Raw genomic sequence first — 22,673 nt, forward strand, 5'->3', positions numbered from 1 at the left:
AGCTCCTAGCTCATAACAAATGCCCTTTTTCCCAGGCAGGCCCTTGTCAGCAGATAAGCTCCACATCCTGCTCCCCTCCTCACAACCCCATTGTTATTCTCAGAACCACTTCATCCTACACAACATAAAAGACCAAATTAAAAAAAGCACCACAGTGGTGGGAGCTGGGAAGTTAGACCTGTGTAATCAGAACATGGCTGCTAACATTTCCAGGTTGCAATGTGGTGTGTCACACTGCCTGGTGGCACCCTGGGGCTTTCCTCCCCTCCTGTGGTGTTTGACCTCCCCAGCAGGTGGTTTGTATGAAGCCAGTCTTGGGCAGAACTCAGATGTTCTTGTATCAAAACCAGTGTGGCAGCAGGAGCAGGGTGTGACTGTCCCCTGTGCTGGCACTGCTGAGGTCACACCATGGGGGCTGTGTCCAGCTCTGCCTCTCGTGGTGAGAGACCCTGAGGGGCTGGAGCCTGTTCAGGGAAGGGAATGGAGCTGGGGAAGGGGCTGGAGCAGCTGAGGGAACTGGGAAAGGGGCTCAGCCTGGAGAAAAGGAGGCTCAGGGGGGCCCTTGTGGCTCTGCACAGCTCCTGCCAGGAGGGGACAGCCAGGTGGGCATCCAGGAGGAGAGGGAACAGCCTCAGGCTGGGCCAGGGCAGGCTCAGGGTGGGCACAGCAGGAATTTGCCCATGGAAAGGGGGCTCAGGCACTGGAACTGCCCTGGGAGTTTGGATCCCCATCCCTGGAGTGTCCCAGGAGGGGCTGGAGGTGGCACTCGGGACTCTGGGACAAGGTGGGGATCACAGCTGGGACTCGATGGACTTGAAAGTCTTTTCCAACCTAAATGATTGCATGATAAACGTTATAAAAGTGCAACAGAGCAGGCCCAGAATGGAACTGGTGCCACCCTACACACAGCCTGCCACGTCTGTGCTCCCACACAGCACCCCATGGGCAAAGGCAGGGACAAAACCCAAGGCAGGAGCAGCAGCAGCACTGAGGGAAGGAACAAACAGCTCATTAAGGGTGAGAACTGCAGCTCCTTCCCAAGAAATGAACATTCAGTGAGCTCAGTGAAACAAGGAGCTGCAGGAAATGGGGCTTTGCAGGACACTCAGCATTCCAGCAGATCCAGGCTGCTAAAACCTGAGGCAAAGTCAGGATTTTTAGGGGACAAGTCCAGCTCCTGCTCCTGTACCCCCTCCCTGCTGTCCCTCGGGGTGTGACACAGGGAAATGCCCACCATGGAGCTGGGTCACTTCAGCTCAGAGCAGCTCAGCTGACGGGAGATGTCACACCACAAACACAAACCCCGTCCAACACGCAGATTCTGCATCACAGGCAGGAAATTCTGACTTCAGTGCAGCAGCACAAGGGGCTGGGGAATAGGAAAAAAAATAACATAAATTTATCTGCAGAGCTGTGTAGTGCTGAGTGGGGATGAGTCACACACACCTGGCACTGGCACCTCCTGCACACACAGCTTGGAGTCCTGGTGACCAAAAAAGGGCTTGGAGGGCTTGTGGCCAGTGCTGGGCTCCAGGTCAGCACAGGAGCTGCACCAAATGTTCCTTGGTCAGCACAGCTCTGATCAGCACAGGGAGGCATCAGGCACTTCTCAGGGTTTGATGGGATGAGTTATTGGCAGTGATCTGCCTTTGCTCCAGGAGGTCTGTGGGATCAGGCCCAGCCAGGAAAGGATAAAGGGAAAGAGACACAGAAGGGGAATAATCCCAGCAGTGAGGCCCGCAGGACATGAGGAATGCACCTTGAACAGAAGGAGATCACAGCAGAGTGGGATGCAGGCTGGTGCCCAAAGGAAAACACATAGGAGGAGGCAAGGCTGCCAGCAAGGTGACAGAAATCAAGTGTCAGACACATGACTGTGCTCCTCTGGGGTGTCCTAAAGTCTGAAAATGACTTTTACAGTCAGAGGGGACCAGCAGGACCCTCAGGCAATTCCTAGGAAGGTAAGCTGCAGAATCCCACCCAGAGATTTTCAGCACATTTTGCATTATTTGGCTTTAAAAATGCCACAGGACTGAACCTGTGACACCTGTCAGTACCAGCTCCCATGGCTGAAACTACTCTGCCTGCAACCACTCTGCTCCAGTTCTCACCTTCCATTACTTCCAGATTAACTTTTTTTCACACCCAGAGGCCAGATGAGTCCTCTCATACCAGGAAAAAAAAAATTCTTTGAATTTGAATGCTTGAGCAAAACTTTGGCTGCTTTTCTGCCTGCTCTCCTCTCCCAGCCCCTACACTGATCTCATGATAAAACCTTCTTTCAGTTTGGCCACTTACAGGAACTCATGAATTTTCAGCAGTGAAACTTTTCCCCTTGCTCCATAACCTCAACCAGGAGATCTTGAATGGCTTCTCTTTAGGAGGGATGAGTTGATTTTAAGCAGTGCAGTTTGACAGGCAAAAACCCCCCGTGTTTAACTCTGCTGAGTGTCTGTGCTTAACTCCAGATCCCTGCAAACTCATGGAACAGTGACATGGCAGCACTGACCCACAAGAAATATAAAACCTTATTTAGTACTGACCTTTTCTGAGCATGACATGCAAAGTAAAAAAAAAAAAAAAAAAAAAAAAAAAAAAACACCCTATTTTAAACCAAAGCCTTTGCACAGGAAGCACCTCTCACATGGTACAGAAAATCAGGGTAATTCTTCACCCCACAAAGATCTAAGGAGCAGGCATGAGGCAGGATGGGGACAGAGAGGATGTGGGAATGCTGCTGCAGGGCTGGAACCCTGCTCTCCACAGGGCTGAGGTTTGGGAGGGCAAAGCCACGAGTGACAAAGAGCACCAGATACCCTGCCAGCAGCAGCAGGAGATGCTGTGGCTCTCTGCTGAACAGCCAACACCCCTCTCCCATGGGATCAGCCCTCAGCTGTGTGTCCTTCCCTCCATCACTGACCCCCTGAAGCCTCTCTGAAGTCCCCAGGGTCACCCCCAGCCCAGCAGTAACTTGAATTGACTGAAAGCCCCAGAGCAGCCCAAGCAAACAGTGAAGGAGCCCCAATCCCAGAGCCTGTCCTGTGGTTTTTGAACAAGCTGCTGCTTTCCTTGACTCCACAGGGCCCAGCCCAGCCCCTGCTGGCCCTCAGCCCAGGGCTGCTCAGCACTAACTGGTCTCCAGAGCAACTGTGATGCAAAAGGCCAGGCAGGAGATCCAGGAAGGGGCTGAAGAACAGATCATGGCACCAAACAGGGCAGGGCTGGAGGGGCTCAGATCCTCTGCACCTCTACACCCTCACCCCCAACAAGATGTGTAAGAAACTTCTGGGAGCACAACTTTAGGGCAAGAAGCAGAGGCAGAATGAGATGCCAAGTCATGAAATGCTGATGCTTGACCTTTTTTAGGATTATGTTTTGAAGCCCAATAGATGTGCTAATCAGAGAAAGTCTTTCACCATGACATTTAGGTTTTAATTCAAGCCCCCTTATCTGGTTATTTGTGCATTCTATTCACTGTCCAAAGTTCAGTGAAGTGAACTTGCTGTTTATCAGAAGCTGCAAAATCAAAATCTTGAAGTGCAACTCCACCACACTGTTTATGTGAATTCCAGTTTAAACAGTCAAACAGTTTAAAAATCAGAATTTGAGATCTTCACTGCAGCCAATTCATCAACTCTTCACATTCCACCCTGCCTCACTGGCACAGCTCACTGCAGCTTCAATTTTAAGCCAACTCCCTGAAGACACTTTTTTTTTTTTTTTTTAAATTTCTGGAGGATCTTTAAATAGCTCTTTGCCTAATGAGCAGTTTGGCCAGCACAGCTTTGTTCTGGATGCTGAGATCAGGACTGCAGGATGCTCTCTGGACACATCCAAATGGAACATCTCTGGAATTTGATAATGCAGCTCTTCTCCACTTCTACTCAGGAGTAAATACCTGGAACTGGCACTCCTTATTAAGCCACTGAGTAAAACTCAAGTGTAAAAAAAATTTAAAAATCAATGTCTTGTAGGAGAGGAGAGAAGTGGCTGCTGATAAAATCTCCACTGCCAGTTTTTTTCCTATTTACAGTAAAAATCACCCAAATACCAGCAGATAGCAAGGACAAGGCAGCTCTGTCATCTAACAGTTCTCCTTCCCACACTGGAACAAAGGAAAACCCTCTGGAGAGACCAGGATGACTTTGGGGTGGAAAAGGGTGGGGGGTGCCCAGAGCAGCTGTGGCTGCCCTGGATCCTTCAAAGGGCCCCAGGCCAGGCTGGACAGGCCTTGGAGCACCCTGGGATAGTGGAAGGTGTCCCTGCCATGGCAGGGGTGGAATGGGATGAAGTTTAAGGTTCTTTCCAATCCCAACCATTCCAGATTCTCTGCACATTTGATCTCATCATTACTGAGCAGTTTATTGGAGTTTTCCTGCTCACCACATCAGCTTTACTTCCAAGCTTCTGGCATGCTACAAGAGAGCCCATCCTGCCTAGACAGTGCCTGGCCCTTCTGGAATAGGTTAATTTCCCTTCTTTTTGTGCCCAGCTATTAAACCAAGCTGTCAGAGCACTGCACTCACCTCCCAGAGCAGCACCACCCCAGGGAAGTGCTGCTTTATCCCCAGCAGTCACAGTGCCCTGAGGCAGAAACTCAGCTCCTCTGGGCAAGAAAGGCTCAGGAGGGAGGTGAAAGGCAGGCAGAGGAGGGAGAAGGAGAGGTTAGGGTGACTCACCGATGTGATAAACCTGTAGAGAGGCTGTCTCCTCTCTGTGTACTTCACTGTGATGGGGCTCAGGTCGTAGCGGAACCAGATGGCCGGGATGATGCGGCCCGTGTGGCTGTAGGCCACGTACTCCTGGGGAAAACCAGGGGGAAAAAGGGGGAAAATGGCACAAAATGTCAGCAAGCTCATTCCAGAGAGTGTCTGCCAGAAAACTGCCTCCGTGGGTTTGGCCTTCACCCCACTGCTTTGTAGCAGTGACCAGATGGAAAGGAGCAAACAGTGAATTCCTGTGTGAGTGCTCACCTCCCATCCCTATCAAAGAGGAAAGCAATCTCCTTCCAGCCTGATAATGAAGGAGCTGGGGACAGAGTGATGGTGATTCCTCTCACCTTCATTCAGAGTTACAGGACTAAACAGAAAGGCTGTCATTGATTCTCCATCCTAGGTCTGCTCTATTTAAATACAAACAGCCTGGCTGCAGGTGATATTGAAGTTCTGCATGTCTATATTTTGTGTATAAATCACTCACCAAACAAATGGAATTTAGTTTGTAAGAACCTGAAAATCCCTCCTTGTCCTTGCATTCCTTTGTCAGGCTCTCTCCCCACTGGCAATGGGAATGCTTTGCCCTCTTAGTATGAATCATGTGGAACCACGTTTAACACTCCTGCTGAAAGCCAGGATGAAATTGTATACAGAAAAATACTGGCAAAGGGTCAAAAAATATTGGCAAAGGTTCAAAAAGTATCCCAGGCTGCTTTGGGAGAGACACCTTCCAGATTTCCAGTGCCACTCTCCTTTAATCCATTTATTTCCTGACAGGTCAGTGCCAGCCACAGCCACAGGACAGCACCCAGCAGGACTGCCCAGCACCAACTCCAGCTTGGGAACTGAAGCCACATCTTCCTGAGATACTATTTTGTCTGTTCTGTCAGTAGAGATAGGTATCAGTTTTCAGACATTCACAGGGTGAAGAAAAATCCCAGGAAAGCAGGTTGGGACCCCAGTCCAAGGAGAGCCCAGCGTGGCACAGGCTGCCTCTCCCTCCCTCAGCCCTGTGACAAGCTGCCAGCTCACATCTCCTCTCCTGTGCAGTTCTCCTTCACAAAGAGGCAAAGACAGCCTCAAATACTTCAGAAAAATAAAAAAAGAGCAAGCAACAGGACACCCGTGAGCATGACACAAAAAAATAAATAAATAAAATTTAGCTCTGTGGGCTGGTGAAGCAGCATTTATCTTCAATCTTCTCATATAAATCCCAAATTTCCTTATTTTTAGGTGGTTCATCTCATGACAAGAGAAGCAAAAGTCCCCAGTCATGACATTTTCAGGCTTTCATTGGAGTTCTGCAGCTCACTTTGGGACAGTGTTTCTGTGGGAAGGGAGGAAACATGGGAGCTAAGAGAGGAGACAGAGTTTGTACCCTTCAGACTCTCCTCATAGCAGCCACTCTGTGCCAGACTGGTCCAGGGGCTTCCCATTTCCCTTTCCCACTGCTCAGTGTGAAGGACTGAAGCACCAGGAGAAGAAAGCACAGAGGCAGCAGTGCTTCTCAGCACCTCCATTTTGACAGAACTGACCTCATTTTTTCCTTCCTCTCCCCTTCTCCCCACCAGCAATCCTGCCCTAATGAGTCAGACTTGGCTGAATGCCCCAGTTTGCAGCCAAGCTCACAGAAGTGTCAAAAGCTCCTGCTATTTTCCAAATTACTTTCAGAACTCCTGTCACAGGAGTCTTATCAGAACAGCAGTTGTGACATTAAGCAGAACAAATACTCTGTAATCTGAACAGAGGGAGATGTCCAAATCCCTGGGACACACCACACAAGCAAGCCCAAAAGTCTCCAGTCAGGAACAGTAACCTGAGAACTAGTCCAGGAGAGTGTGTGCCTAATTATCAGTCAGGGCAAACTAGAAGTAATCAAATATTAGAAACAGATTTTGGATTTTCATTTAGCACCTGAATGGCAAATAATTTTCAACTGGAAGATGCTTTCTACTGTAAAAAGTAAATAGGGTCCTTTTTTCCCCTTGAAAAAATTCAATACATTGAATTATTAAAATGCTGGATGTAGCACTCAGTGCTCTGGGCTGGGTGACAAGGTGGGAATTGGTCACTGGTAGGGTTTGGTGATCTTGGATCTTTTCTAAAGGAATGGATTCTGTGATTATTCACTATCATAATGCAGGGACTGTGAAATACTCAACCAGCTCATATTTCAGTGACTTAATGTCTGAAATAAACATTTCTAAAAAGCTAAAAACTGCTGATTTATTTGTCTCATCCATCCATCACAAGTGAGGCTGTTTAGTTACTAAACCCAGGTGTCAGTGGTGTTTTATGTGTTCAGCTGGATTCCAGTTTCCATTCAGATGCACCTTGCCAGGCACAAGAGGAGTTCCTGCAGCCTGCAAACACCTCCCACACAATTTACAGAAATCCTCATCAGCTCACTGACAGGTGAGCACCCCAGGAGGGAGAACAGCAATGAAAGCACCACCACCACCTGCTCTGACAAGCCCTCCCAACCCCATCCCTGACAGACACCAGCAGCAGGAAAAGCCCCACTCTGAGGAGCTTCAGTTCCTCCTTCTCCCAGCAGAGGCTACTGCTCACCTACAAACCCACAGGGCACAGAGAGCAGCAGGAGGGGAGGAAGGGTGGCTGAGCATCCCCTGGGGTGCAGAGAGGAGCCTGTGGGTGGAGAGGCAGCTGCTGCTTTACCTTGTTGGCCACGGTGTACTGGTAGGAGTATCGCTGCTTGCCGCTCATGTCCTCGTACACCGTGGGCACAATCTTCAGGATGTAGTCGTGAGAGGCAAGGGCTGTGCTCAGGGAAGGAGGGGAAGGACACGTTAGCACTGAGAGAAAGGAGCCAGCCCACAGAACAAGTCACAAAAGAGGGTGACTCCCTCCTCCTTATCTCAGGGACAAAGCTTCACATGCCACATTGGTGCCCTTTGCTCAGAACTCTGGCAGGTGCTTGGGTGACACCAGAAGCCGCCCACCACTTCTGTAGGACCACAACCCACCCAAGGTTTGGGTTACTCCAACCTTCCTAACTGCCTGCAACTATAAATGGTAACACTTCTATCACCACCACAAACAGCCTGGTTAAATCAGGAACTGGCTGAGGTCAGGGCTGCAGCCCACTGAGATCATTTTGACTAAAAAACCTGAGGTATCACAACCTGAGGACTTCCATTTCTTTCTTGCTTTCTCATCTTCCTTCCTCCTACAGCTGCTTAACTATTTTTTTTCATTATTTAAATGGCTCATTCTGTTTTTTGTGTCTGCTAAAACAGTTCTAAAACAGAATTCTAAATGACATCTCTGAAGGATCCTCTAGCCAAGTGTAACACGATGACATTTGGCTCCTGGAGGTAAAAAAAAAACCCCAAACCACAACTGTATAGCTTCAGGAACAGCCACAGAAATTTTGTTCCAAGAAATGGACAGGAGTGATGTCCTGGAGGAGCCTGAACACTTGAGAGACAACTCTCTACACTGAACTGTAGCATGCATTGAATTTTCCTTTTTGTGCTGGCCCATGACATTGTCCCTCTTTTCCATCCACAGAGCAGAAATTCCAAGGCAATTTGCAACACAAGTACAAGGCAAAGTTCTGGTGGAAGTAACAGCAGCAGAGGGACACTACAGGAACAGGACATGGATAAAAAACTCCAGAAGGAATGCAAAGGACCTTTGGGCTAAGCCTTTCTGCAGCACTGGAGGAAATGGAAATGTCAGCCAGCAGTGTTTGGATCATTTTGGCTAAAGAGGCAAATGAAAGACTTCTGGATACAGCAGTGCTGCATGAATGGCCCTGCCTTCCCTCCTGCAGAGGGTGGCTGAGAGCTGCAGTCCCAGGAATACCCACGGTTTGAGCTGAGCTTGTCTGCTCCCTCCAAGGCATTGAAAGCTCCATGGACGTTATGGACCTGGAAAGCAAAAAGGAGGATGAAGAAACTCTGCTCTGACTTGATACTCTTGACCTTTGCTTCCCTACCCTGTAACCAAGGGATCAGCCTGATTCAACCCTTCCAAAAAACAAAGCCTCAACCCAGTGAAAGATGACCCCAAATATCTTTCAGTGACCATCATCCCAGTGGCTGGCTCCAAGTGAAAAAGCTCATTTCACAACATCTTACAAGATGAAACTCCAAAACCACTCCAAAGCTAAAGGAATTGCAGTTGGAAGAGGCCAGTTGTGAAATTTTCACCGTGAGGTATTTCCTAAGAGCTCTGCAGAGTTAACTGTGAAATTAATTTTATCAGGCTGAAAGGGAAATAGATGGGAGTCACACTGGGGTTAAAACTCAGCAGTTTTCTCCTCTAAAGGTGGCTGGTGTCAGGGCAGCTGGGTCTGTACAACTCATCAGCCTTGGAGGTGGGAAGGACACATCCCAGCACTGACATCCCTTCAGCTTTTCCTGCAGCTCATTTCAGACCTGGGACTATCTGTTTGCCCAGAATAAGAGCATTTCCATGGCCTGCACACGCTGTGACCTGCAGTCTGATCTCCAGCAACAGAATCATCCACGTGTGAACTCTCCAGAGCTCCAAAAGCCCATGGCAGCAGCTGTAGGTCAGAGGTTGTGCTGCTCACAAGGTACAAAAAAAGGACAAAGAACTCCACAACCCAGAAATTCCTGACCTTAAGTCAGACAACAGGGAAAAAGAGTTTGGAAGGAGGATTTGGTCAGGGGTGTGACAGTTTCACCTCACCAATGGCAATGCCATCTCCTTCCCAGACCCTCTCAACATGTGTCTGTCTCATCCTCATGGACATTTCCCTGTTCCCAGCACTACAGAGTGGATGAGGGAGGAAGCAGCAAGTGAACCAGCTCTGCTCAGCAGAAAGGAAATTCTGGACAGACAAAATCAGCAGCAAGTTCAACTGGAAGGTGCTGGGAGCAGGAGCAGAGCAAAAGGAACAGCTGATCCTGCTGCAAGGCCTTTTGCTCTGCTGGACATTCACACAACCACGACCATTCCCAAACTACATCTGCAGGCTGTGCTCATTCTTTACTCACTCTAAAAGGCATAAGAAGAAAAGGAAGGCCCTGGAGTGGGCTACAGTGTTGTGTTCCATTCTTGATACAGCTAAGAAGTCTCCTACAGAATATCTGGGCCAGAGACTTTAAGGTCCACTTTGAACTTTTGGTAGATTTTCCCTCATCAAGACCAAAATTCAAAATTCAAACCAAGGAGTTCCTACCTCCAGCCATCAGGTAACCCAGTAAAGAGAGAGATGTGGAAATAGGAGATGTTGCATTTTTAATCATAATTTCTACTGAGTTCTACATTATGGTGTTGAATAATCCTGGCTTTAACCTTGTCAGGAGAGCTGTCCACCCCTGACAGTGAAAAGGCATCATCTCCTGCTCTCCTCATCCCTCTCCTTACTGCCATGCAGGAACTCACTGCATGAGTTTTAATTCTGCAGGTTTTCATTCTGATCTCATCTCAATGAGGATGAAAAATCTGCAGGAAGTCTGCCACTGTTGTGCACAAAGTACTGATGAAGACTCAAAGCTCATTCAGTGCCAGATGATATTTAAATCTCTGCTTCAGAGAGACTGTTTCTTCTGGAGAACACAGCCTGTCCCTCAGTGGATCACTGTGGCAGAGTCAGTCCCAACCCACAAAGAACAGACTCCCAGCACATGACTCAAGTGAATGAGGAGCTCCTCACCCTCTCTAAGGAATCCAAGCTTTTATTACATCAAAGCAGCTGGAGGCAACCTGAAATACTCAAAGGTGCACCTAGACAGATTTAAAGCTCCCCCCCCACACTTGCTGGCTCTCAGTGCTTGCTGAGTCGTGGTAGCACCTGTTTGGTGAAGATATCCTTCTTTAATTTGTGCTGCTGAACTGCTGCTTGCCTGCAGCACCTACGTGCTCCCTCCCTGAGCACTCAGACCACGAGCAGTCATCCCCAACTCTGAAAATACTCCTCTGAACTTGCCCCAGTCAGGAGCCAACTGCACATTTGCCAGACAGGTTTCTCACCACAAGAACTGAAGACACTTGCTGCTGGTCTCTCCAGGCTCCTCCTCCATGCTGAGTCACACTCCAGCTGCCTTACCCCAGCACTCCATGCTAAAACAATGGGAATGCTCCCTCAGAGCACCCATTTCCCACGCAGGCTGCACAACTCCCCATTACCACTCACCTCCTATTTTTCATAATCTCAGTGTGCTTTACAGACATTAAGCCAAGCTTATTTATACGCTAATATTTCCTGGTTCCCACACCAGATAATTCCTAAAAGAAGCCGGGAGCAGAACCAGAAGACTACAAAGCAACGCTTAGACTTGTTAGCATGAAAAAGGGTTTTGGAAGTGGGTGTACAAGGAGCAGACTAATGAGACGTCTGTGCTGAGGAAAGAAGATTACAGAGAGACTGCAGGTAAGCAATGTTTAGGGTGAGTCTCAAGCTGGGTGTGCACATGTGGAACTCCCACCTGTGAGGGCAGCTCCTTGGAAGTAGGCTAGTGCTGTAATCTGTCCTTATTGAGAAACCAGGTAATATTACATAACTTGCAGCACCTGGTGAAATTCTATCCACTGGGCAAGGGCATGCATTCAGCTTCTTCCCAGCAGGGAATTGACAGTGCTAAGTCTAACTTGTGTTTCACAGAGCAAATTTGACTAATAGGTGTCTGCTATACAAGCAGAGTAAAGTGAATTAAAAAGAGCTTGACTGCTGCTGTGGTGAACACAGTAGCCAGCACACATCTTCCCTGAGTGCATCACTGCTCCTCCACAAAGGTAAAAAGGTTTCTTTGCTGTGCTCATGCTAAAACCAGGATTTTGCTGAGTCACAAACCCTCATTTCTAACTCTCTCCACGAGTTTTCCAAAAGCACTCTGAGTTTCAGAAGAACACAGCACAGTTGCTCTGTGACTGGACACTGCTCCTGGCCCAGCTGGTGGCAGCTCTGAACTCTTCCAGCCTTGAGCTCACACTGCAGGGACACCCAGGCCTTCCATAAAACCAAAGTGTCTAATATTAAACCACTCTCACTGCATTCCCCTAGAGCCAGGGAATTTCCAGGACTCACCTGTAGCTTGTCCCCAAATGAGAGCTTGTGGATGACGTGAGTCATGTCGGGGTTCTGGGGCTGCGCCGTCGCGCTGTGCGTCGACACGTGGAAGTTACCAGGGACCTAAAATTAGCCACGACAAGGAAGACAGGATTTCACATTTTATCCCTCAAGGCATTGCAAGGCTCTGTGGTGTGACATGGGAATGCCTGGATCCATCCAGGAAGGTGGAAAATCTGTGATACCTTCCTGCAGCTGACCAGCACCACCGCACTCGAGTCCTGCACCCCGGAGTCTGGCACCCCCACACTGCTGATGGTCCTGAGCAGGGGATGATGAGTGGGTCACTCCCAGCTCCATGGATTCCCAGCACTTAAGGCTATGTCTTTCATCCCTATTAAAATAAAATTCCCGTCTCTCTTGCTCAATGTCTTACTCCCACATCTGGCATTTGCAAAGGGGCCCACTGCTGCAGAGCAGCCCAGGAAGCTGGGGATGTATTTCTCTTCTGGTACCAGTCATGAGCAACTCCACCTCTGAGATTGTGTGCAAGAATTAGTTTTATATAAAGAGAAAATCCACCACCAAACCCCTGTGGGCACCCCATACAAACTAACCCAGATCTTCCCCTTCTCCACCTGGCAGGAGCCCTTCCTTTTACATTTTTTTAATGGAGGGAAATACAAAGGACTGAAAAGCACAAGTTTCACCTAAAAGTTCAGTTCCAAGACAGAAAATGAGCCCTGGTGTTTCTCTGCATGCACACACTTTTCAGGTCACCAGCCCTGAAGTCCTTCAGCAGATTCAGCTCAATCACTGTCATGGAGGGTGCAAAAATATTTTCCTATTAAGAAAAGGTTGTGAAATGAAGCAAGCCTGAGGAGCAATCTGGCAAGGCCCAAGGCAGGAGTGGGAGGGTGGTTATACAACTGCTGCCCAGCTGCTCTCTGCAGACACCTCACCAGCAGGGCCACAGGAGGCCACATGCCCTTCCATGTGCTTTCAGGAAAGCAGATTTAATGACCTGAGGAACAGCAGTGCACTCCTGGGAACACTTTCAGGTGTGGACACCAGCTGTGTCATAAACAAGCTGAGCAAACAGGGCGTCAGGCCCTGCAGCAAGCAGCACACACCATCATCTCACTGTCAGCCTGTCCTCCCTCAGCAGCTGGGACAGCAACACCCAAGGGCAAGCCTTGGTCAAGTTCCCAAGGCTGGCCAGGTCCCACTCCAGCTCCCAGCTCAGCCTGTCCAGCTCCTGCCAAGGGACTGCAGACTGCCAGGTCACACACAAGAGATTTGGGCTTCCAGAGCCACAAGTCCTGGGTCAGCTCCCCTGCCTGTGACAGCTGTCCCAGCCATGAAATGAGACACAAATGAGCAGTGGAGGAAGCTCCTCACTGCCACATTCTGCACCCCCTTCTGGAGCTGCTTTGGGAGCAGGACACACCACATCCAGCAGACAAACCCCCAGGCACCTCAGCTCTGTGCTCTGGGAATTGTCTGCACAAGAACTTTCCAGAAGCCCTTTCCCAGTTTTGTGGACTACCAGGTGCCAGCCATCCTGGTGGCTTGGAGATGAGGAAAAAGTGCTCTTTTTAAATCCCTAATCCTTTCCATGCCACAGAATCAGCAAGAGGTCCTGTCTGTTATTTTTAGATGTGCTTTAACACGATCTGGGAAGAAAAGAAGGAAGTAGGATTTTGTAGCCTGTGGTACACCAAGAGGAGTGAATAAAGGGTGTGCCCTTCTTAGGACATCAGTGGGTCCCACCAGTGCCTCCCCCACCCCAGCAAGTCATCTCCAGCATTACATAGCAAGATTATTCAATCCTGAACACACCCATCCCAAAGAGGAGCCTCCTCCAGGCCTGGATTTTCATTCCTTGAGACAGAAGCAGAGCATCCCCAGCAAGCATGCGTGGGGCCACGTGCTGTATTCCAAACATCCCAGCAGGAGCCCTGGCACCTCCAGCAGGGAACATTCCTGTCATTCTGCAGCTCTCAGAACCAAGGAGAGCTGGGATGCAGCCACTGCCAAAGACCTCTCCACACTGAGTCAGGTTTTGGAGGTGCAGAAGTCGTGAGGAGTAAACACAGGAGCCCTTTGGCATCTGTAGGGTTTTCACACATCCCCTGAACATCAGAGCTGCTCTCTCTGATCAGCAATTCTGTCTCCATTACCTGCTCTGGAGAGTGAAGCAAACCCCTGATCTAACACATTCCCTGTGGGTCTGGCCATGCAGCCTCCTCTCCCCACACTGACTTGAATTTCTGTCTGACCAAGGACATAAACACACACAACATGGCAAATTTTCATTTTTACAAATGGATCCTGCCAGCATTTCCCCAGCCAGCACACCCTCAGCCACTGTCACTGCCACTCACCTTGTTGATGCTGAAATGGCCCTCAAACCTGCAGCCATCCCCATTATTGAGAGGGATCTTCATGGAGTTGTCAATGTGACCCACTTCGTGCCTTCCCATTTCATCCTGGATGTCCAGTCCAACCACTGCAGGGGTGGGAGGGAAAAGACAAAGACAAAAAAAAAAAAATCAAACAAAATAAGTAACAGGAGGGTTGCACAGGAAAAGCATGTATTGCTTTGACTTGAAAAAAAATCCACACCTTTTTTTCCTGACATTTGACTAAACTGAGGTGATAATGTCCTTTGTCAAAAATTGTTATACCAGAAAAGCTTTCTAACCAAACTTTCCATGCTGCCCATTCAACACAAATACACCTCCCATGTCCTGCCAGCTGCCTGCAGTCCCAACCACACAAACAGAAAAACTTCAGGCAGACAAGGCAGGTGACCTGGGAAGAGCCAAGAACCAGCTGGTGCATTCAACACTTCCAAATGGAACTTGGGGGAGGTTTCTTGCTCTCAGATATAAAAAGGTTGCTACTAAACAATTAAAAAAAAAAAAAAAAGAAAAAAGGAAATGAGATTCAGAAAGAAGCCAGTGAAGGAGATCAGCCACAACACATGGCCCAAAAAAACAGGTGCCCTGGCCTGGAACAGAAAGCAATGGGATATTGGCAGAGGCTGCAGCTACTTATTTCCACCCTGCTACAGAAGAAGGGCCACTGTACCAGTCTGGGCTCATTTCAAGTATTACTCAAAGCACAAAGAAAAGCTGCTAAGTGAAGGGGTACTCACATTCACAGTGCAGGTTTGGCAAACTGATGTTCAGGTTCACTTCTATTTTCCCTCCACTGTCTTTGTCTGGGTCATCCACGTAGAGCTCATTAACTCTGGAGGGCAGAAACACAGGGCTCAGGCACAGGGCTGCTTCCCACAGGGAAAACCCCAAAACTTGCACGGGGAGGGGAAAAAGGAGACTGGAAAGAGGAGGTTTGATTGTGTGATGGCTACAATAGACTGACAGAGAGAAGGGAAAGCTCTCCAGGATGGAATGGGGGCAAATCATGGCTTAATTTGATTTCTTGGCAAGTGCAGGAGGCTCTAAACAAGTTCTGCAGTAGTAAAACACAAAACTTCTGTGCTTCCTGTACCCTTCTCCACCCTGAGGTTTCAGAGGTGCTACAAAACAGGAGCCTAATGCTGAAGAGATGGCAGGTTATTGATCCACCCCTGCCCTCCCCTGGGCTGCTACTCCTTTCAGGCAGGAGGGAAGCATGTGTTTTTCCATTTGTGCCACAAATAGTTCTGGAGAAAGGCTGCTCTCAGCTACCCCCAGGAAAGCTTATTTGTGTCACTAATTGCCTTTGGTTATTGCCACCCAGCTGACAGAGCAGCAGCAAGAGAAGGAAGGCAGCAGGACGTATTTGTATTCTTCTCCTTAATATCACATTTCAGGCTATGAATGGTAACCAAAAGTGGTGACTAAAATTGAGGAGAAGGGGATTTGAGCCAGGAACAGATGGGAAGAAACATCCTGGACAGCAGGATCTCACACACTACACCAGCCTCCCAAAGAGTAATGTTGTCTCATAGCACCCACAGTGCTGGCACACATCTCACAGGAGACAAAACACAGATAGAGAGGCAGAGGAATGCAGGAGTAGAAATATTTATTGTTGGCACACACAATCCATCCAACATGTAAAAATAAACCAAACCAAACCCAGTGCAGGATTTGCTGAATGGTCCTGGAGAATCCACTCTGAGAGACTCACCCCACTGAACTGAGACAATGGTGTGATTACCTAGAAGCTCTTTTCCTTGTTCAACAAATAAGATTTGACAATTTATCTTCCAGCTGGGCAGATTATAAAGCTATGGGAGCTTAGATTCAGGCAAATTACATCAAATAAAACGAGTAAGTGCTCTGTAGCATTTTTATTTTACATTCAAAGTGCACTAAACTCTTTGACAAGCCCCACTGGAGAGTCCACATGCTGAGAGTCAAAGCAGACTAAGGCAGCTACAAGCCAGATTCAAAGTGATTTTGCTCTGGTAATACATCTCTGGGCCAGGATGAACTGTTTGCCCTGTGGATGCAGAAGAAACAAACCTTCACACTGAGAAACACACATGCTGCCAGGTTTTTTGGAGGCAATTACTCACAGGTCAGTGGGGTTTACAGACACTCATTTAAAACCAGCACAGCATTTGTCTTGGGCTTCACAGCCCTACCTTTCTCTGGTTTTAATTGGCTTGACAAGTTGCTTGCAATCATTACTCAACCTATTTTTCAAGTGATTAATAAAAATGACACAGAGGGAGGGGAAAGATTGCTCATCAGTGACCTAGTTAGCAGCTTTTTGGCTGAGCCCTCTCCTCCTGGGTGGAATGCATTCTCTGCTCTATGTGTTCATTACTGCCAGATTGGGCAGATTGGATTAAGGCATATATCCAAATAGGGCCGGGAGGAGCAGCTCCATCCAGATGGGCACTAATCCCCCAGAGCAAGGCACCTCTCAGCCCTGCCCCACTGCTCCCATCCATTTCCCAGCTCCAGCCCACGTCAGAGCCCCTGGCTCCTTCCCAGGGCTGTGCTGGCTGAGGTGCCCAGAGATGCCCAGCAGTGCCACGGGCACCTCGGTGTTCCTGGCTAAAGGAGTGTCCACAGCAGGGCTGGCAGAGCACAGCCAGGTCCAGCAGCTCAGCTCAACATCTCAGCTGTCTGGAGAAAAGCCCTAGCACAGTCAGAGTTCGTATTTGCTGACTTCTAACCCTGAACCTGTCAGAAATTGTGCAGCTCCAGCAGCGAAGGCGCAGGAGCCGCTCGGCGATGAGCGAGTGAGAAAGAAATTTCTGATTTCTCTGGCAGAAATCAGAGGATGAACTGTTCAGGAGGAGCCTGTGGGAGCTCTGACATAGGCAGGCAAGTGCTGAGCTCACCTGGCTGCTCACTGGATCACTGAGGCACAGAGAAGTAGGGCAGCTTGTGCAGGTCACACAGCCCATGAGCTGCAGGTGAATCCTGTCCTGCAGCCCGGTCACTGGACCAGTGGCTCCCAGCCTGTCCCTTGGGCAAGGCTCACGGTCACTTCCTCCTCCTCCTCTTCACCCAATAGCCCCCTGCCCCTCTGCAACTCATGTTCCAAATTTCACAACCCAATCTATCACTGCACAGGCATCAGGCAGCTCATAAATGGATCCTTCCTTTCCTTCCCCTCATTTCAACCTCACCTTTCATGGAGCAGCCATCCAGCTGGATCCTGTTCTCCCTCCCAGTCCAGCCACTGTCTCTCATGGCATGATCAGCTCCTGCTGAGGGCCCAAACTGACAAATCCAGCTCCAAAGTGCATCCTTTGTGTGTCACTGATATTCCCTCTCACCATGGGGAACCAAGGGACAATGACAACACATCACAGGCTGCACTTGGTGGGGCAAACCTCACAAAAATGTTGTTTTCCACAAATTGGACATTTCTGTCTTCAAATAGTTGGAGTATTGGAATTCTGTAAATCTCATAGGCAATGCAGATTTCCAGGGTCAAGGCTATTCCCTCCAGTGAACAACTGGCAGCCAGGTTAGGGGAGCAAAGGGCTGGCACTCACATGTCCCTTGCCATCTTCCTCCCCAGAGCCACAAAGCCAAATTGCACACAGCCTTCCTACTATTCATCAGACTCTCCTGGGATGTCAGGAAAAGCACTGTTTACCCCCTCTAGCCACTCTCCCTAAAGGACTAACATCTCTGGTGGAAGAAAAGAAGCTGACTGTAATTTATACCTGTCTGTCCTGGAATACAAAGAGTCCCAGGAGGAACAGTGCCTGAACAGTAAATCTGGGATGGTCACAAGGGAAACAAAACCCGAGGCCAGGCAGAGAGAGGCAGTGCTATTGGTCATATTGTGGCTCCAAAGGCAGGGTGTACCCTCTCCAGACATGGAGGAGTTGGTGTTTTCCTGGCTGCTACTGAGGAATATTTGAATAAAAGCAGCACAATGAAGGAGGGTGAGGGTGCAGAGCTCTGAAAGTACAAACAAGGTGAGAGCTGGACCTCCCACCCCCCCAGAGCCTCCCACCACTCGAGGAACAGCAGGGAAGTTTCTCCATGATCCACACATCAGGAATCTGCTTCACTTCTAGAAAGAGCCACTTGGAAATATTTCACATTCCTGAGTGATGCTGCTGGGCTGCTTACCCTGTCTGCTCACAAACTTCCAGCGTTCCAGGCAAAAAGCTGGAGGGACCCTTTGGCCAGATCATGCCAATGGCAGGTGAGAGCCAAGGCAAGGGGGCCACAGCAGCCAGAGGGCAGGCCATGGCTCCAGGGTTTTGTCCAAAGAAAGTCAGACCTGTTCCCTGCGCTTTAGGGCTCAGATTTATGACACAACAGCTTCGTTTCCCCAGAAACAAAACTTCCACAGTAATTTCTTTCCACCCAGCAGCTCTGGCCACTAACTGCAGCACTTCAACAGCTGAAGAGCCTTTGGATCCAAGGGTGGGCTCTGCATCCACCCTCCAGAGCTTCACACACTGTGTGGGTGCTCTCTAAACACGTCTGCCTTGTCCTGTGTCCTACCTGTCCCAAGGCCCTGCTTCAGGTTTTAGCCTTTTTTCTCCCCCTTTCACAGCAAACAATTGGCCAGACTCCTCCTCAGTCATCAGCCACAGAGAAAATACAGCCACTTACTCCAGAAAGCTGCACTTCACCTTGTCCTCCAACTGCCAGGAGGCACCCTCTGATCTGCAGGACCCCATGCCTAAGAGGGAAAATAATTATTCTTTCCCGAGGAAGCCTAAAGCTTCTCAAAAGACTTTCTCACGTGAGCCCTCTTGGCTCCACTTGCCCTTTCAGCTCTAATCAAACACCTTCCAGAAACACAACCCTCCAATGCTGAGATTCCTGCATCACCACATTTTCAGTGGTGCCAGAGCAGAGAGCATTAGACAAATCTTCTCTTCCATTTGTGTGAAGAAACAACAACAAGCAGGTCAGCAAACTCTCTACTGTGCCATGTGTCTGCTGCTCTGACACTTGTCACCTTCTGCATCCCAGTCAGCTCCTCAGTGTGAAGGTGCTTGTCCCAGATCAGCTGTGGAGCACAGCAAACACGCTGCCCTACAAAGGAAGGAATTACAGCTCTCCAGGAGACAGGAAGAAGGAGAAGGGTTCGAAAGACGTCAGCGTAGACCTGAGTCAGGAATTGCAGATGACATCATGACACGACCTTCCGCTTCCTGCAAGCCCACACAGGGCACAGCAACCCTGCACAAACCTCTAACACCTCCTCTTAGGTAATCCCCACCTTGCCTCACAAACATCAATTAAGCTTCTTACCTGCCTACCTCTCTCAGGGCTGCTGAGGATTACATCCTTCTGCAGAAAAGTCTCTGTCTCAAGGTCAGTCTGCGGCAGGAGCAGGATTACAACTCCAATTTCCTTTGCCTACACAGCTGTGCTGCCTGTGCTGGGCTGCTTGGCTCCAGCATTTCATCTGCCTCAAATGGATGAGCCAGCAGAGTTGGAGGTGCATCTCCAGCTCAGGGGCAGGACACAGGAATTGCGGGCATCTCTGGGCTTGTGCTCCCAGATTAGGGTTTGCAGCAGGAGGAACCCCTGCTGCAGCTGGATCACACTCTGCTGGTTGGTACCATTTCCACGGGCTGAGAGCCACAAAACACACCCCACACACTCTGGAGAGCTGAGGGATAAAAAGCCTCTGAAGACAGGTCTGGTGACAATCCTGCTGCTCTGCAGGATCAGTCCTGGGCATGCAAATGAATCCAGTGTGGACAAGGAACACTGCTCCCTGAAACTCCTGGAGTTTTGCTTCCTCCCACACTCCTGACAGCCTTCTTGGGGCTATCCTGTTTCAGGCCAGGAACTGGGCTTTGATCACCCTAGTGGGTCCCTTCCAGCTCAGGATATTCTGTGACTCTGATTCATGGTTTATGCTTTCATGAAAAGGCAGTGATTTTACTGCAGATATTCTGCTTTAGTAATTAATTGCCTTGCAGGGGGCTCAGCTTTCCAATTAGCAAACTTGTCACTTCAGATCGCTTTTTGTCTGTTATTACATTAAAAAAATAAAAGCAAACACTGCCAGGAACAGTCTGTTGCTTCCTACAGTGTGCTGTGGCAGATGAATTAGTGTTGAGCAGAAACATTCATACCACAAGCACCACATTCATACCCTCCTACCCCTTCCCCTGGCTGCCAATGCCAGGCAGACTAGATTAGTTAATTACATCTTTAATCCTTAATGATGGAATACTTGGAAAACTATTATTGATCCTACAGGACATAATTCATGACCTAATTAGGGTGATAAAACGGTGAGATTATCATCTTGCCAGCTATTAACGTCTAGCACTGATCTGAGTTAATTAGAAAAGAGGGGGGTGATTTCTATGCTTCTGATTTGCAACACAGCAGCAGAGGAATGAGGAGGCTGCTGAAGGCAGAACAAGCAATTTCTACTCTCAACTCAACCAACTGTTGATCTTGCACAGGAAAAACCAGACACATTTAACCCTTTAGCTTCATTTCTTCAGCCACTTGAGTCATTGGCTTAGTGGGACAAGAGTGTTTGATGCTGTTCATCTTTCAGAGGTTCAAATGTGGAGCACAGACCTCCTTTTCTTCATCTTCTACAGAATCGAGGAGATTCATCAAGGTTCTTAATATAGAATCACTTAGGTTGGAAAAGACCTCCAAGATCATCACGTCCAACCTGTGACCCATCCCCACCCTGTCACCCAGCCCAGAGCACTGAGTGCCACCTCCAGGTGTTCCCTGGACACCTCCAGGGATGGGGACATTCCAACTCCTGAAGTTTGCACTAAGTCTTCAGTCACTCTTAGTCTGGACTAAAAAAAAAACCTAAAAATCAAGTGGATCCTTGACTTCCAGAGTTAAACTCACCCTCCCCTTAATGGCAATGATGGGTTGTGACTGAGAAAAGAAAAAAGCTCTCTTCCCTCACCGGCTCTTCACTGTGCTTTTCCTGGGAAGGATGCAGCCCCACCTAAATGCCAAGCTTGGATTTCCTTCATGGCTGCTCACAGGCCTGTTAGGGTCACAGGATAAATCTGGAAGATGAGCAACTTGGGAGTTTTCTACCCTCCTCAGGGCTGGTCTCCCCAGGAAAGCCGTCAGCAGCAGAATAGGACGTGCCTTTAGAGTGTGTTACCTCTTCCATGAGCTTCCTGCAGTGTCTTGGTTTGACTTCCTAACTGGAGCCAGCTCCTGAGCACAGCCCCAGCCCCAGCACTCATTAGAAGTGCCCACACGAGTTATGACTTAGCTGCCATCCTCCCCACACAGGTAATGTTTGGGTTTAGGGCTGTGACTGCGATCCTCGAGATGAGGGTGTCATTTCTTGGCTCTCTGCCACCCAGACAAGCCTTCAGCAGCTGAGACTGTAAATGCTACCACAATGGGCTGGTCAAGGAAAAACAGCTTTGAAGTTGGGCAAGAGCAGCCAAACCGAGATTTCGAGTAACACCAGGCACTGAGGCTGCTGCAGCCCTGTCAACGTGGAAGAAAGTGCAGCAGTGGGCAGGAGCCTGGGAGTATTTGGGGTCAGCGTGGTGCAGAGCAGATTCTTCTTTTCTCATGTTGCAGCAGGAGCTCAACAATCCACACCAACCTCTTGTTTGAAGCGCAGCCACCGAGGGAAGCTCTCGGTGCTGAGGGTGAGACAGGGAACCCTGTGGGCAGCACTGCCCTGAAGGAGATGTCCCTGCACACACCCCACACACAATAACTCTGTGGAACAGGCTCTGAGTGCTCAGCAGGGAACCTGCCACATCTCTGATGTAAAACACCAGGCCAAGTGCTCACCTTGTCATCAAAACTGTGCAGCTCTCCCCACCCAGCTTGGCTCTGTCAAGTGCTTTAAGGAAAATATGACACAAAAGGAGAAAGAGTGATGCAGTCTCACAGCACAGCTGGCAGTGACAAAGCAGGAAAGTTCATCCCATGTAACTGCACACCTGTAATCATCCAGGTCCTGGCTGGAATTGGGAAACTTCAGTCTGGGTGAGGTATCTGTTGTAGGAGACTCTTAATACTAAAAAAACACCTTCAAGCTTGCAATAAAAGTCGATGAGAGCTGAACAGTTTGCACTTGGGGAATCTTCCATGTATCTGTAAGTATTTGGATCATGGGAAGACAAGGCTCAGAAACCTTTTTGAGACAGTATTTCCCCTGTTATTTGCTATTACCCAGTTTAATGGCAGCACAGAGCTCTCACAAGTTCCAGACCACGCAGAGCTCCCAATTCTTATTCCCAGTGATGAGGCTCTGCTGCCTCACAACTCACTGCCAGTAATACCTCAGTGCAAGGGAGCCACAAGAGGCTCACAACAACTTGTACTGGGTTTCTCAGAAGAGAAACCAATGAGTAAGAAATGGAAAACAAAAGTTTACTCCTGCTTTCGAAGTCGCTGAACTGGGAAGGACTTGAAGTGACTTTCTGAACTATTTCCGCTGTTCTGGGAGAGCCTTTTCACAACTGCTGGGGGTGAATGTTCCCAGCAAGAGTCTGGTGACCTGTAACTCACCAGAAGGAGGTTTTCCTA

General features: G+C 48.9%; 1 protein-coding gene and 1 long non-coding RNA gene across 2 annotated transcripts in view; one reads left to right on the forward strand and one right to left on the reverse strand.

Annotated features, from left to right (window-relative positions):
• Positions 1–22,673, reverse strand: part of ERGIC1 (endoplasmic reticulum-golgi intermediate compartment 1) — a 55,306-nt gene that overhangs the window by 4,441 nt on the left and 28,192 nt on the right. The window contains exons 4-9 of the mRNA XM_030229130.2: positions 14,885–14,979; positions 14,109–14,233; positions 11,740–11,844; positions 8,551–8,611; positions 7,395–7,495; positions 4,680–4,802 (exon numbers count right to left, since the gene is read on the reverse strand). Of these exons, the coding sequence (XP_030084990.2) occupies positions 4,680–4,802; positions 7,395–7,495; positions 8,551–8,611; positions 11,740–11,844; positions 14,109–14,233; positions 14,885–14,979 (610 nt within the window). The remainder of the gene's footprint in view (positions 1–4,679; positions 4,803–7,394; positions 7,496–8,550; positions 8,612–11,739; positions 11,845–14,108; positions 14,234–14,884; positions 14,980–22,673) is intronic.
• Positions 8,628–12,144, forward strand: LOC127060099 (uncharacterized). The gene is made up of 2 exons (XR_007778720.1): positions 8,628–11,085; positions 11,896–12,144. It is a non-coding gene; the product is annotated as an uncharacterized LOC127060099 (long non-coding RNA).

This window comes from Serinus canaria, chromosome 13 (assembly GCF_022539315.1).
Source record: "Serinus canaria isolate serCan28SL12 chromosome 13, serCan2020, whole genome shotgun sequence".
Classification (NCBI taxonomy): Eukaryota; Metazoa; Chordata; class Aves; order Passeriformes; family Fringillidae; genus Serinus; species Serinus canaria.